The sequence below is a fragment of the Manis javanica genome, chromosome 13 (genome assembly GCF_040802235.1).
Source record: "Manis javanica isolate MJ-LG chromosome 13, MJ_LKY, whole genome shotgun sequence".
Lineage (NCBI taxonomy): Eukaryota > Metazoa > Chordata > Mammalia > Pholidota > Manidae > Manis > Manis javanica.
In genome coordinates, this window is record NC_133168.1 from 7215000 (window position 1) to 7231235 (window position 16236).

Genomic DNA, 16236 nt, shown 5'->3' on the forward strand with positions numbered 1-16236 from the left:
AACTATGATACTGAAATCTGTGTTAATTTATCTGTTGCTAAAGTTCCTGCCACAGTTGATTTTATGCTTTAATCCAGTAATTTACCTCTGGATCACCTGAGGAAGTTTTTAGGTCTCTGGTAAAATTCTTACCGAATGGACAGAACACTGTCTGTACCATAACATGCGAAATATGAGTATTAACCTCTTAAATAAGCTGGTCTTATAACTGACTTTTGTCTGGTCCTTATAATTGGTTCTGAACTTTATAGGTCTGAAGGTGTATAAAATGTACATATGAAGGAATGAGACATACAAAACAGTATATAAAGGGACTGGCCCTATGCTTTTTTTAAAAAAAAGAAAACAATAGTCATTTTGCTGACTCCTTATTTGACTCTGTTGTCAAGAATATTAACATCATTTCCCAGTAGGTGAGAATATTTTAGCCTAAACTCTTTGTGTTTTTTCAATGAATAATTTCACTTAAAAGATTGATACTAGGAAGAAAAGATTTATAATAGTCTTTAGGTAGATTTTTCCTGTAATGGTGATTTGGAGTTTTGCTACCTGTAAAAACCTTCTTTATGATAGAAGCTAATTTACATTTCACTGCAATTAAAATAAGGACATATTTTAATTGTAGACTACAATTAATTAATATTGCTGTCTTAAATTTGAATTATTTCCTCTCGTAACCAAGGTCATTTACAAGTTACTTTATATTAGAGATAGATCAGAAGATTTTTAAACTTGCAAGGGTTTAAGGACATGCTTGTCTCATGTCATTTCACTTTCTCTTTTGACTTTTAAACATTTTCTTTTTTCTTGAAGTAAAGTGGCAGTAAAGTGGCAGATGAATCTCATTTTAATTTAACTTGTTATCTTAGGAAACAGCTGACATATATGAGAGAAAGAGAGAGAGAGAGAGAGAGAGAGAGAGAGAAGATGAGCCTTTATGCACTTATCATCCATTGTAACAACTTAGTTCGAACTGTGGTGAATCTTACTTCATCTGTACAGTTGCCCGTTTTCTTCCCCCTAAATCCAGATCAACTAGCTCCATTTTAGGTTAGAAAACTAAGGCCTAATGATATTATTCAATATTATTAGTACAACCAAGAGGAAAATTTGCTTTCTATCTGACCTATTACATCTTCACTTGGTTCAAGGGCTTTATGAAATTTAATCCATGGATCAAGGCCAGCGGTCTGAGGTAAAATATGCATTGCTTTCTGTGTCAGTTGTTGAGAATAGAAAGATTTACAATTTCAAGAAAAGAGTGTGAGAGATAAGAATCTTCTGATTTCTAATCTATTCTAGAATTATACTTAGGAGAGCCATGCTGATTTGAATATATTGAGGCCATGATAGGAATCTAATTTTCTTTAAGTGCTTTTCATCAAAGCACGGCATTAAGTTCTTATATACAATATGGTCTAAGCTACGTTAGAAACAAGCAGAAAAATGACAAGAGGTACATGGGATGGAACCAGTTGTTATTATCTAGATATTGGACTTTTTGCTTTTAACTTTGCTGTATGAAAATAATTTCATAATGAGTATTCAGTGTGATTAAAACTATAAAAATAATAGGCTTTTTAAAAACATCTTTTAAACAGATGAGATTCTTTTAAATTACATTTAAATAAAGCTTTTTTGGGAGCTGTAAATTTGGATGTGAATACATACAGTTCTAAATTTTTGTGGGTAGTGCCAAGTTGTATAATATAATGCAAGATACCGTGAGTGATGTATTTGAGAAAACCCTTAATCAGTATGTCTCTGTATTATGCTGTTTGTTTCAGATGAAACGGTCTAAACTTCATGAACAAATGGTAGATTTGGACCTGACATGGAAGAAAATAGTAACATTTTTGAATGAAAAACTGGAGAAGAGTGAAATGCAAAGTGTAAATGAAGATTTAAAAGATATATTGCAGTCTGCAAAACAAATAGGTATAGTTCTGTTTATTTTTTTTTACTGAGATTCCTTTTAACCTATATACTATATATCATAAGACTAAAATTTTCAGGCATATGTTCATAATTATGAAAGACAGTGTTACCGTAAAGAGGCTTAGGATAAAGTCAGGAGGGAGAAATAAACTAGTAATTATAATAGAGACAAATATGAGTAACTTAGAGGAATGTGTAGTTTGAAAACCATGTCTTGATTGAAATCACCATAGGGTAAATTACAAATTTAATGTAGCTGGAAGGAACCTTAAAAACCATATAGCTCAATCTCTAATAGATGCCTACCTGGCACATAGGGAGGGGGGACAGCACTGGAGCTGACTTCGTTTCAACTCCTGTGCACTTTAAAATTCTCATCAGTCAATCATATTTGAAGGAAATTATAATTAGAGACTATAATACTGTATACTTAACACAGGTTATTTTTGTAAGCTTGAAAACAAGATAAAACAAATGATTCTGGTACAGCATCTGAATTTGCTTGCTGAATTCATCATTCTAGACTAAAAACTAAAAAGCCTAATTAATACTATGTAGTTTTAAATTCTTCAATTTCAGGTTTTGTACCTACAGGGAGTTCAGCCTGCTGTTCTGGCTCTCTGTGATCTAGCCTCTGCCTTTCTTTCAGACCTCGAATCATCCTTGTCCTTAGTAACTGCTTCAGACGTGTGTCCTTTTCTCACTTCTCAAACCCACCAGGTTTTGGTGCCTGTTTTGGGGACTTTGTATGTGTTGTTCCCTTTGCTGAGAATGTTCTTCCATCCTTCTCTTACAATGGGTAAATCCTTTCTTGTTACTCTGAACTCATCTAAAACGTTATTTCCTTAATGAGGCCGTCACTGACAGTCCAGTCTCAAGTTGTTTCCCAGTCCTTCTACCTTACAACCCTCAATAACATTTTCTGCATAACGTTTACCACTCATGTGATATTCTTCTTGTTTGTCTATTGCCTGTGTTTTGCTACTGGGATGTAAGTTTCATGAGAATAGGATTTTATTTTTCTTGCTCAACACTCCGTCCCCAATGTTCAATAGAGCTTGGTCTATTTTAGGGTCTTAATGAAACTTGCTAAATAAAGTTTCTCCCATGATTTCTTGGTAGAGGGAAAAATTTAGAGCCTTACTTTACTATATGCTACTTGAGGTTTTCTTCCCAACACCAACTTTGGAGGGTGTTTCTGTTCTATAGTGTACAGTTCATGACCATCAAATCTTTAGATTTATTCTTCAGATAATTTGACTTTGATGTATCATTTAATTATCATTGGTTTGTAATATAGTATAATATTGAATTTAAAGTCCTTATTGTTTAAAGTTGTGGAGGTATGAGATGAATGTCATATGTTTTTAGATTTGGATGATGAGAAGTTCAAGGGCTTAGTAAGAATTGAGTTTGCTTAAGCTTAGGAGAATAGAGCACACTTTGATGAGATTGGTGATAGCATTTGGCATTAAATCACACTTGATACTTTATGAATAGAGGCAGTTAGGTTCATTGGAAAACTGTAGCAAAAAAAAAAGTCTGCAGCCTACCTAGATCACCTCAGCTAGGATTTTAACCATTCTGGGCTTCACTGTTTTCATTTCTAAGATGTTAGGGTCACTGGGGTGAGTAGGGGGTGGTCTGACTAAAGTGCTTTTAAAAATCTGTAGTGTGTCCATCCTTTTCTTTAGTTTCATTATAAAAATGCCTCAGAATACTTAGCAAAAGCAGTAATAAAATATTAAGCTTATTCAGTACCATGATTAAATTATTTCTTTATATAAATGATATGGAAATTAAGATATTATTTAGACTATTTCTCTGAATATCTCTGACAAGTCAAAAATCTTTAAATACTAGTCACTAAACATAACCCTGGGAGATTTGCTTGTCGGAAAAACTTTTGATTCATATTCAGGTACTGTCTGTTGACTGATGTTTAAGGACTTGATTATTTTGAGATGTATGTCTCAAAAGAATGTTTTCATGACATAAAATCTTAGGGCTGGATTTTGACAAATGTTCCGTTGTAGCTACTTTTTAAAGCTGTGTTTAAGTTGAATAATTATTTAGTAGCTTTAATGAAACTAATAGTTGGACAGTCAGCCACTCATCTGAATGAAAATACTGCTGATAGTGGAAATGTAATAAAGCAAACAGTGTTAAAAAGACTAGTCTCATGAGAAAAATATGTTCGTGATTTCTCTTATATCTCTCTTTTAGCACAGGTAATTTTGGTGTAACTATTAAAAACGTAGAGCAACAGAATAAAGAAAAAAGAATTACTTTCATTTCCATTGAGTAAAATGTGATTTAGAAGTGCTTGATTAAGACATGTATGTTGACGAGGTAGAGTAGTAGGCATTGTAAACTGGAGGGGACATCAGGGAACATCTTGTCCAGTCCCTTCATTTTATATGTGAAGAAACAGGGCCCATGAAGGTTAAGTGAATTGTCGATTTGTGGTAAAGGTGTGCCTAGACCTACATTCTCAAGTAGAAACATTGTGGAAATCCTGAATTCTTTCCTGTCCTTGCAGTCAGAGGTCATGTTTTGTCAAGTGTACTTTTTGGCTCTCTTAAATTCACTCCCCACCACCTATTTACCATTGCCCTATTTTATTTACACTTTTACCATCTCATATCTGAAATATGTTAGCATATTGCCTCAGGCTTTCTCAACTTCTTATTCAGCTTCTTCACTGCCACTCTACTGATCTTTGTAAGAAGCAAAGCTCAGTTTTATTTCCAGTAAAGCTCCTTTATGAATTGAAACAATTTACCTTTCATCTCCTTGCCATTCTATCACATGCAGCCTTTACTCCTATCATACGTAGTGTTTACTATCTTAATTTCCTGAACAGTGCTTACTGTTTTTTTCCTGTCATTTATGCTTTAAAGTAACTTATCCCATTGTGCTTACCTGGGGAAATGCTTCTCATCTCTAAAGAAATGGCTTAGGCTTCATTCATGCCTCCTGTTATTGCTTTCTGATCTTAGTAGACAGTGTTCCATTGGACTGTCAGCTATTCTGTGCTTTTTAGAGTACTTTCTCATTGATAGTTGCTTATCGCTGATGTTGTGAAAGCCTAGATGATATAGGGATTCCAGGGATTACAGGTTTTTGTACTCTGGTGCCTAAGATGGTGCAAGGCATACAGTAGATGGTCAATAAATAAATGGGGGTATTGAGCCGTTATCACAAATGATGTGTATCAGTGCTTCTCAAAAATGAGAACTCCGGGACTCCCAAGTAGCGCAGTGCAGATTCACTTTTGAGAAACCGCTGTGCAGTTGTGAGTTCGTGTCCATGCTTAGCAGCCAACCCAAGGTGTGGTGGAGTATGTTGTGCAGGACAGTTAGTAGTTAGGCAAGAGTATTAACGTTCATGGGGCAGTTATCCAACTGTACCTAAATGTTTTATAAGTATTTGTATGTTTGAAATTCTATAGATGAAAGCTCTTGCTCATTAAAAAGTTGAAACCCTGAAAAAATATTCTTGATCTCTGTAGATGTTTCTTTGAGTCTGCAATTGTTTTCTTTTTCTTCAAAAGTGAACTCAACTTACTTTTTCTCCCACTATATTGTAGATATTATATTATGGTAAGATATGTGTTTCTGTTACTTAGATTTAATGAACACAGTATGTGGCTGTATTATAATTTAACCAGTCACTTAGTAATGGCTATTTAATTCCACTTTTGGTATTAAATTAAGGTTATTCTCTCATTTATGACTATATTTCCTAAGGTGATTTTTATTTATTTAGTAAAGGAGAATTAGAGATAAATCTACTTTCTTGGAATTCACAGGTAATCAGTGTGGTGTAGTAGAAAGAACTTTACGACTAAGAAGAATGCTTGGAATCTTGTTTAATAAGCAAATGGCTGTTTGATCTCCTCCAGATTATTTAATTAGGAGTCTCCGTGTTTTAGCATCTGTAAGAAGAAGATAATTTTATGAGGAAGAATTGAGATAATGTGGAAGTTCTTAATAAGTTCTTTAAGAATAATCCCAAGGTGCAAAATAATGCCTTTATAACAGAATACATATTTACATTAGATATAGAATGAATTTATAAATATGAATTCCATTTTTGTTCAGACTTTAGTAGTCCCAACCCTGTTGAGTTATCTGTGGAATTAGGGACTGCACAGTCCCTAAATTACCCATAACTTAAGTTCTCCAAGCATCATATATGGATTGAACAACCAAAATGAACATAAATGCTATTACGTTAATTTATTAAAAAGCGTTATTTAATTTATAGAAGATTTTGTCATGTATTTTCCTAAATACTTAAAGAATAATTATATGTCAAATGCTATTTTAAAGTCTTTATAATCTTAAAAGTAGGTTTCATACTTGAAGAAATTAGAAATAATAGGCACACATTATAAAATTGCTTATATTCACTCATATAAACTGTTAGTCTTCTACACATATGTGTAAATATCAGATACAATAAAAAGTTAACTGAGGCAGTACAGTATAATGTAAAAAACACTAGTCTGATGTTATCGAGGCCTGGGTTCATTTTAATTCAAATCTGTTGAAGCACCTATTTTGGGCTAGGAGCAGTGAGAGAATACAGCAATGTATAAAATACTGCACTTACTTGAAAGAGGCAATTAATTCATCTGGATTCTGAAACATGGGTAGGATTTGAACAGAGGCCTTGGGAAGGTTAAATAAAGGCATGGAAATAGGATAGGACCTGGGATTTGGATGTTAAATCCTTGTTGGCTGGAGCAGGAAATGTTTAATAGTTAGTAAAGCTGGCAAAAAAGGATCCTGGAGTGACTTGAAAACTAATTGTAGGAATTTGGATTGAATTAGCAAGTTTGACTAAGGTGCTCAGCATTTGTGATGTGACTGGAGCCAGAGTTTCAGAAAGAAACTAGTGTTAATTATATTACAGATTTTTTTCTATATTACTTTAGGTAAGTCATGTTGACTTTTTGGGACTTCTGAAAATTGAAACTCGTTTTTTCTGCTCTAAGACTATTCCCTTTTTTTTTTTTGCTCTTATTAATGTACAATTACATGAGCAATATTATGGTTACTAGGCTCCCCCTATTATCTAGTCCCCACCACATACCCCATTGCAGTCACTGTCTTATAGCATAGTAAGATGCTATAGAATCACTGCTTGTCTAAGACTATTCTTAAATCAGAAAATCAAATATGAGAAATTAATGACTTAAAGGAATCAGGGGCTGTGCCTTTACTTCTTACTTTGGCAAGGGATTTACTTTTGGCCTCTACTAAACTTCTTTTTAAATGTTGTATAATATCCCTACATTTATTTTTAAAGATTCTATTATGTCCATCCTTGATGGTGTTAAATATTTTTTAATAAAAATTAAATAAATCTATTCCTTGCCATCTCAGATTTACAGTACAGATTGGAAAGACAGTTATAGACCTCTGAAATTTCCTTCCTGCTCCAAAAGTCTGTAATTAACAGTTTTTTATACCTTATTTTGGTTAATTTAGCTCATCAAATCAGTTTTTAAACTGTGGTTTTAAATAAATTTTAGCTACTGCCTTCAGAAAGAGGTGAAGAGTTGTTAATAGGTAATTTCTGTACTTAAGCATAGAATAATTACTGTTTGTTTTTGTTTTTGTTTTACCTAAGATAGTTCTGTGTGAACTTGGAAATGGACTTAAAAGGATTTTTCTGCTCCTAAATTGGTTATCTTTATCAGTATATTTTCACTATTGGATTTACTCAGAAGAATATGGTCGTGTTTTTTGTTTTGTTTCTTTTAATGGTAACCATGATTTCATTTGACCTAATACTGTTCGTTTTGTTTTTGAATAGTTGGAGTGGATAGTGGGAAAGAAGCAATTGAAAGCGCAGCTGCATTTCTCTTTAAGACATTTCACTTGAAGGACTCTGTTGGGCACCAGGAGACAAAAGCTATCAAACAGATGTTTGGTCCCTTTCCATCATCATCTGCCACTGCAGCTTGTGATGCTACTAATCGAATTATTTCTCATTTTCATCAAGACAGTCTTGCTGCTCTTGTCCAGATGACAAAGGAGGAATATGGTGATAGAGTTTTATTTGGTAAAAATTTAGCGTTTTCATTTGACATGCATGATTTGGACTACTTGGATGAACTGCCAATAAATGGTGAATCCCAGAAAACCATAAGCTTAGATTACAAGAAGTTTCTGAATGAACATTTGCAGGAGCAGTCCACCCCAGAGCTCAAGCCTGTAGAAAAAACGAACGACTCCTTTTTGTGGTGTGAAGTTGAGAAGTACTTAAATGCAACTTTAAGTGAAATGGCTGAAGCAACAAGAATAGAAGATCTTTGCTGTACTTTATATGATATGCTTGCTTCTGTTAAAAGTGGTGATGAACTTCAGAATGAGGTATAGTTGGAGTTATTGAAGTTTTATATTTATGTGAATTATCCTAATGAAATAGTCTTCTTAAACATGGGTGATTAGCAAAGAAAGTACTTCTTTAATTTTGTGCTATAGTCATCAAGTATGTCGCCAGATGGTTTTACCTAGTAGACGTGTATCTTTCCACTAGGTCCTTATAGGAGGACTTTGAGAGTAAGAAATCGCAGAAGAGTCAGAGAGCAGTAGCTGGGGTAAGGGGCAGTCCTGGTTAAGTGTTGTTACATTGTAATGATTAGTAGTGCCCTTCCTCAGAAGGTGTATAGGTTTGAATGACAAAGTACATGATTACTCTAATAAGTGTTAACATTTGCATAGCATTTTATATGTTTAAAAGGTCTTTGCTGAAAATATAATAAACTTAAAAATATTAGAAATTTTATCAACATACTGAGTGACTTACTGATTAGGAAAGCATTTTTGAGTAATTTCTATTTTGGAAAGAATGAACATTAAAAAACAGACTGGTCTAGAAATAATTGGACTATTTTATATTACTTGTTCAGTAAATAAATTTGTCCTCATAATTTTTATATCACACAAAGGAAAACATTTTAATTCCTTTCTGTGCCATAATTTGGTTATGTTATTCAAAATGATGAATTACTCTTACTATCTATCACATGAAAAGTTTGTCTTGAAGGATGAGTTTTGTTCCCAAAACTAATACTGGCATTATATTGCTTTCCTCTTAGAAGTTGAAAATAAAGTTCCTATTATAAATTTTAAATTATCTGATTTTAATACTGGATAAAGTGGAAGAGTAACATATTTGATGAAGGATTAAGAAAGGTGTCATACAGTTGTAGAAAGGGCAGAAGGGCAAAGTCTTTGATATCAGTCCTTCCTTTCCCACTTACTGGGAGTGAGACTCCAGGTAATTCAGTCTCCCAGAGGCTGGTCTTTTGGGGCTCTCTCAAGGGGCTATGAATATGAAGATTATAGAATTGGTATATGCCTTAATTGAGGTATTATATGTGAATTGATAAGTAGCACTTAGCAAACACTCATTACATGGTAGCTGTGATTTTTTGTTGTTACTGTTATTTTTCTTGGAATTAAGAATTTCTAAATCACACAGTACTAGGAATACAGATAAAAACACTAGTCATGTTCTTCAGATAAAAATTAATTTGGAGAATTAGTTATACTGGTATTGGAGGACTAAACTCATGGTAGTGATAGGTATTTGCTGATTAACTTGAAAGTAAGTTATTATGTTGTTCATTCTGTACTCAAGTCTTATTAACCTTGAGTGTTTTACACTTAGTTTAATTTATATCAGATGTGTACCGTTGTGAATGGATTTTCTCTAACATTCTAAAAATAATAATATTGTTTAAAAATAGTTATTTATAAACAAGATCTTACTGGTATTTACTTATTGTAATCAAATACATAGATTTCCCTATTATAATTATAGTAAATGGAAACTCGTAAATGTCAGAGTAATGGATATTTTATTTTCTGAGTAGACATAAGACTATTCTTTTTACTTCTGTGTATCCAGAGGAATAAAATTCCTCACCATAATTTTAAGTATGTAACTGAATCTGATTGTTGGAGGGAGTGTTTTCTAGTTTTCAAGGTTTTTTTTTCATAATCTACCTCATTGCAAAGTCAAACTGAATCCATGCATCCATCCATTCTTCATATATTTATTGTATGCTTAATAAGTAGTAGGTACAGTGCTAGTTACTGGGCAGAAACGGATGAATAAGATAGCAAACTTTCTCTCAAGGAATTAATTGTTTAGTAGGAGAAAACTTGTCAATAGTTAGGTATACCCAAATACCTTAGGTGTTTGATACAATATGCTAAGAAAATGGGGACATCAAAGAACAAGTCATAGATTCCTCAGAGGGGTTAGTGTTGTAGGAAAAGTATTCCCAGAGAAGGGTAAGCTTAAGTCAAGTCTTTAAATATGACTAGATTTAACTTCTTTAAGTGGACCAGGAAGGTAGGGAACATATTTTAAATGTGAGAAAGAACACGGTGTGTTTAGAGAGCTGCCCTCTATGTAGTGAGGGTGCACGATGCAAAGGGAGGTATCGTAGGAGGCAAGGGTGAGCAGATAGGTAAAGGGCCAAATAAGGTGAAACCTTGTACACCTTGTTAAGGTGTATTGTAAGCCACTCTAAAACCTGTAAGTATACCCTGTATGGTCTGGTTCAATGATTTTTAACTAGGGTTTAACATGTTTCACATTCTGCCAAGTGACTTGAGTCAGGAGTTTTAAAATGGTCATTCTTGTCAGTGATTTGGATTTTCTGTGAATGAAAAGAAATAGTCATGATAATTTTTTGTTTCACATTATAGATTATTCTTACTTTATATATTAGATCTCTTCTTATGCAGTTATATTGTGGTACAGCAAATTTATCCTATTATTTTGAAGTAATGCTATAATAGAAAAATGTTTCAGTGCAATCTCTCTTGACCACTGCTTTTCTCAATGTCACGTGTGTTATACTCTATGTGTTGTCCATTAATTTTAAATCTCTCCCTTAAGCATGGAAAGAGTAATTAAGAGTAATCAGTTAATGTGATAGAATAGTTAATTTCCATTTCTTTTTGAGCTTTTTGTTGACTCTATGGAATAATAATATTTAAATAGCCATGCAGTGAGTTACTGCTCCAGATACTTAGCAGAAACATAGGAACATATTTTTAGATAAACTTAAAAGAAATCCACAGAAATCTATGTCTATGCTGAAGGTCTTTTTCCTCCTCCTTCAGTTCTGAGTTTAGTTTATTGACCTAATGACTGATGACAAAGTTGTTTTTAAGGGCTGGCTGTTTTAAAGTTTTTTTTCCTAAAGACCTTCATGTTAATGTTGAACTAGTGTTGGAAGTATGAGAATGAAAGTGTATGCATATGATGACATTTACCACAAAGATTTAAGAGAGATTCTAGTCTGAAACATGTGGCGAGAAAGAGAAATAATCCTAATGACATTAATAATAGTAATAATAATGGCTACATTTGAGTGCCTTCTGTAGGACATAATGCATTATGTTGTGTTTTATGTGCACTGTTTCACTTAATCCTTAACAGCAATGCTTTGAGTTAGGCAGTGCTGGGTTAAAAACCGTTAGAATTCCTAAATATTCAAGAGGTTACACTCTGAGGCACCTCTCCCCTCCCGTGAGTGATTAAGAAAAAAATACTAAGGCAAATAAAAGAAAGCCTAATAAAATTTGATTTCTACCACTGTGGATAATTTGATGTCTTTTTCAAACATCAAATTCTTTTTTTTAATTAAGTTTTTATTAAAGTATATATGACATCCAGTGTTATATTACTTCCACATGGATAAGATAGTGATTCAACAATTATTACACAAAATGATCACCATGATAGTAACAATAGTTACTATCTCTCACCATACTGAGTTATTACAATATTATTGAATGTATTCCCTATGCTGTAATTTTCATCCCTGTGACTTACTTATTTTATATTCGAAAGCTTGTATTTCTTAATCCCTTGCAGCTGTTTCACCCATCCTCCTACCCTTTTCTTCTGTGGCAACCACAAGTTTGCTTTTTTTATTAGTCTATTTCTAGTCTGTTCACTTGTTTTAGTTTTTAGATAATAAAGTTAAGTGAACTGGTATGGTATTTGTCTTTTAATCATTTCACTTAGCATAATACTCTCTAGGTACATCCATGTTGTTACGTATGGCAAGATTCCATTATTTTTTATGACTGAGCAATATTTCATGTGTATATGTATACACACATCTTCTGTCTCCATCCATCATGGGACACCAATGGGTTGCCTCCAATTCTTGGCTATTGTAAATAATGCTACAATAAACATAGGTGTTCGTATATCTTGTTGAATTAGTGATCTTATTTTCTTCGGGTAAATTCCCAGAAGTGACATTACTGGGTCATGTGATATTACTGTTTTTAATGTTTTGAGGAAACTCCATATTGTTTTCCATAGTGGCTGTTCCAGTTTACATTCCCACCAGCAGTGTATGAGGGTTCCCTTTTCTCCATATCCTCTCTGCACTTGTTATTTCTTGTCTTTTTTATACTGCCATTCTGACTGGTGTGAAGTGATATCTCATTGTTTTGATTTGAATTTCCTTGACAGCTAGTAATGTTGAGCATCTTTCCATTTTTCTGTTGGCCATCTGTATGTCTTCTTTTGAAAATGTATGTTCAATTCTTCTGCCCATTTTTAAATTAGAGTATTTGGGTTTTTTTGATATTGAGTTATATGAGTTCCTTCTATATTTTGGATATTAATACCTATTAGATATATAATTTGCAAACATCTTCTCCCATTCCATAGATTGTCTTTGTTTTGTTGATGGTTTTCTTTGTGGTCATATGCTTTTTAGTTTGATATAGTCTCACTGGTTTATTTTTGCTTTTGTTTCCCTTGCCTGGGGAAACATATCCAGAAAAAAATTGCCAATGTCAATGTTCAAGAGTTTAATGCTTGTGTTGTCTTTTAGGAGTTCTATGGTTTTGGGTCTTTCAGTTGTTCTTTAATCCATTTTGAGTTTATTTTTGTGTATAATGTGAGACAGTGGTCCAGTTTTATTCTTTTACACGTAGCTGTCCAGTTTTCCCATTTAATAAAAAAGACCATTTATTAAAAGACTATTTTTTAATAAAAAGACCATTTATTAAAAGACTATTTTTTCCCTATTGTATACCTCCTTCCTCCTTTGTCATACATTAATAGAGCATATAAACATAGGTTTATTTCTGGGCTCTCTGTTTTGTTCTGTTCCATTGATCTGTGTGTGTGTGTTTGTGCCAGTACCATACTGTTTTGATTGCTATAACTTTGTAGTAGAGTTTGAAATTATGAAGCATGATACACCAGCTTTGTTTTTCTTAGGATTGCTTTGGTTATTAAGGGTCTTTATGGTTCCATGCAAATTTTAGGGTTATTTATCCTAGTTCTGTGAAAGATACCATTGATATTTTGATGGAGATTGCATTGAATCTATAGATTGCTTTGTGTAATATGAACATTTTAACAATAATAATTATTTTAGTTTATAAGCATGGTGTATGTTTTTCATTTACTTGTATCATCTCTAAGTTATTTTATAGCAATATTTATAGTTTTCAGAATACAAGTCTTTTACCTCCTTGGTTAAATTGATTCATAGGTGTTTGCTGTTTTTGGTGCAGTTGTAAATGGGATTATTTTCTTCATTTCTCTTTCTGCTATTCATTATTAGTACATAGAAATGCAGCAGATTTCTATATATTGATTTTGTATTCTGCAACTTTACTGAATTCATTTTTTTTTTCTCTATATAGAATTACATCATCTGCAAATAGTGACAGTTTTTCTTCTGTATCAATTTGGATGCCTTTTCTTTCTTTTTCTTTTCTGATTGCTTTGGCTAGGACATCCTGTATTATGTTGAATGAAAGTAGTGAGGGTGTTCATCCTTGTGTTGTTCCTAATCTCAGCTTTTTGCCATTGACTGTTGCTAGCTGTGGGTTTATCATATATGACCTTTATATTATGTTGAGGTATGTTCCCTGTATACCTATGTTGTCAATTGTTTTTATCATTAAGCATCAAATACTTTAAAAAACTTTTTCTCATTTTTTTGGTGCCTCCACTTTGCTGGGACCATAAGGAAATATTTCATTGGCTTCATGGATTATTACTCACAGGAGGTAGGTAGCATTTTATAGAAATGTTAGGAAATTTTCCCAAAGTTACAGAGTACGTGGTGAATCTGGGATCTAAATTCAGACATTGACGCCAGTGTGTACTTTCTTTGCCAAGAAGTAGGTCTGTACATTTTTCTGTATTTGATGCTTTGAAACATCAAGCATTTTAAGTATATTGAGGAATATTTGGCATTTACCTTAATTTGCAATTTCTTTAGAAACAATGTCTTTGCCTTTTAGTAAGTTTCAAATACAGAATTGGTTGAATAAGGAAAGAATGAAACTTCGAGACCCTGTTAAAGATGAGTTTTAATATTTCTGCAGAGAATTTTAGGTTTCTGTGGATGTTGAACTAATAAAACAGCTCATTTCTTAGGTTTTTTAATACCATCTTCTTTTCTTTCCCTGCTTTGCACCTCCAAGTTACTATCTTCTAAAGGCTTTTCTTCTTTTAACCTCTCGTATTTTCTCTATTAAGGCTGTAGTCATTATGATTAAGCCTTAGAATTTGGGCTGGGTAGGCTTTAAGGTTCTTTATGCTCTTGAGATTAACTTACTTTTAAAAATATTTATTAAAGTTAGTACATTTTAACTACCAGAAACAAATAATAGTTGAACATTCCATGTTTTCTTAGCACCCACCCAGTATTGGTACAGATAGGTTCCTGTTGCTGCTGTTCCCTAACAAGAATGGTGGGATTATATAGTTAATAAAACTTTAAACACAAACTTTTCCCCTAAAAAGTAGTAGTATTAGTAACAGCAAAACTACCATGTTTCATGTGCTCTTGACATTACCATTTTCTTTATGTTCCTGCAAGGTAGGGGGAGTATCCTCTCTATAAAGATGAAAAACAACTGAGGCCCACTTGTTTCTGTGTCACAAAGCAAGACATTGGTAGAAATTCTGGGACTTTTTTCAGCCTCTCCCTGCTGTTCCTATGGATTATGCCCCATCAGGTTCTTTGAAGAGAAGGGCATTAGTGACAAGGCTCTTGGAAGGAATTTCTTGTCTTACAAAGCCAAGGCAACTTTTGTCTGTCTGCTTGCCTTTTGTTGACCATAGCAAATTACTAAGCTCTTGTAAACAGCTATTCCCTAATTTGTAAAATACTTGCTTTACAGTGTTGCTGTGAAGATTTGTGATATATACCAAGTAGTTAGCATAATGTTACACAAACTTGTAGGATCTCGAATGTTAGTTTCTTGCCTTCCACATTAATAAGCATCATATATTTGTACTTACAAGGTTTTATTAGAGTGTATTCCTTACAAATCAATCTGTAAATTTTCTTCTATATGTTATTATATGTAAATTTCAAGTAATTAATGAAATAATGCTTAAAGGCTAGGTCTTAATTCAGAGAATTATTTTTACTACTGTTTTTTTCTGTTTTGCTTTTTTAGGTCTTGTTAATCCTAAAGAAAATCTTCTGGATTTACTTTCGAAGTGGGTTCTGATTTTCAGCTTGTAGTAAAATAGAAAAGGTGTTAATAGAAAAATACTTGAGAATATTACAGATGTATTAGAGTATATGTATCTCTTGGTATTACTTAATATTAAATGCTGTTTGCAGAGTTATTAATGCTAATGTAAATATTGATGGAGTTACTGTGTAATTTAGAAAAAGTGAATTTTGAGTTGTATTGATAGGATCATAGTTTGCTTGTGGGCAGATGGGGCTCATTCTTTATAGCATTTGTGATTTGACATTTGCTGTTAGCATTATCTCTTGACTCTCTGCAGATGGTGTTACTTGACCCAAGCAAGTTCATTTCTGAACCTAACCATATGCCAGATAATGTGCCTGATCCTAAGAAGTAGGAATTATTTGGTTAGATCACATATGAGAGAAGTGTGTATTTTTTAGTATCTATTTGTATTGTAAATGATTCCAGCATCCTTTGAAATTTTGATGTAGAATATTTAGCATGGTTTAATACAGTGGTTCTTGAACTGCTGCTTCTTAAAAACTTCTCAGAACTTCTTAAAAATTGCTGAGGACTTCATGCAAGTATTCTTTATGTTGTCTATTAATATGTTCTATTGATATTGTATTAGAAATTAAAACAAATTTTTGTATTAAACTAGGTATTATCATTTAAAATAAAACTAAATCTATTACATTAATATAAATCTGTTATATAAATAAATCTATTATATTCATACTGATGAAGTTGTTACATTTAGTAACATTTTTATGAAAAATAA

At 32.8% G+C, this 16236-nt stretch overlaps 1 protein-coding gene across 4 annotated transcripts in view; it reads left to right on the top strand.

Annotated features, from left to right (window-relative positions):
• ASCC3 (activating signal cointegrator 1 complex subunit 3) overlaps positions 1 to 16236 on the top strand; it is a 285280-nt gene that overhangs the window by 14167 nt on the left and 254877 nt on the right. For all 4 annotated transcript variants that reach the window (XM_073220915.1, XM_073220914.1, XM_073220916.1 and 1 more), the window contains 2 exons: positions 1788 to 1938; positions 7768 to 8327. In XM_073220915.1, the coding sequence (XP_073077016.1) occupies positions 1788 to 1938; positions 7768 to 8327 (711 nt within the window). The remainder of the gene's footprint in view (positions 1 to 1787; positions 1939 to 7767; positions 8328 to 16236) is intronic.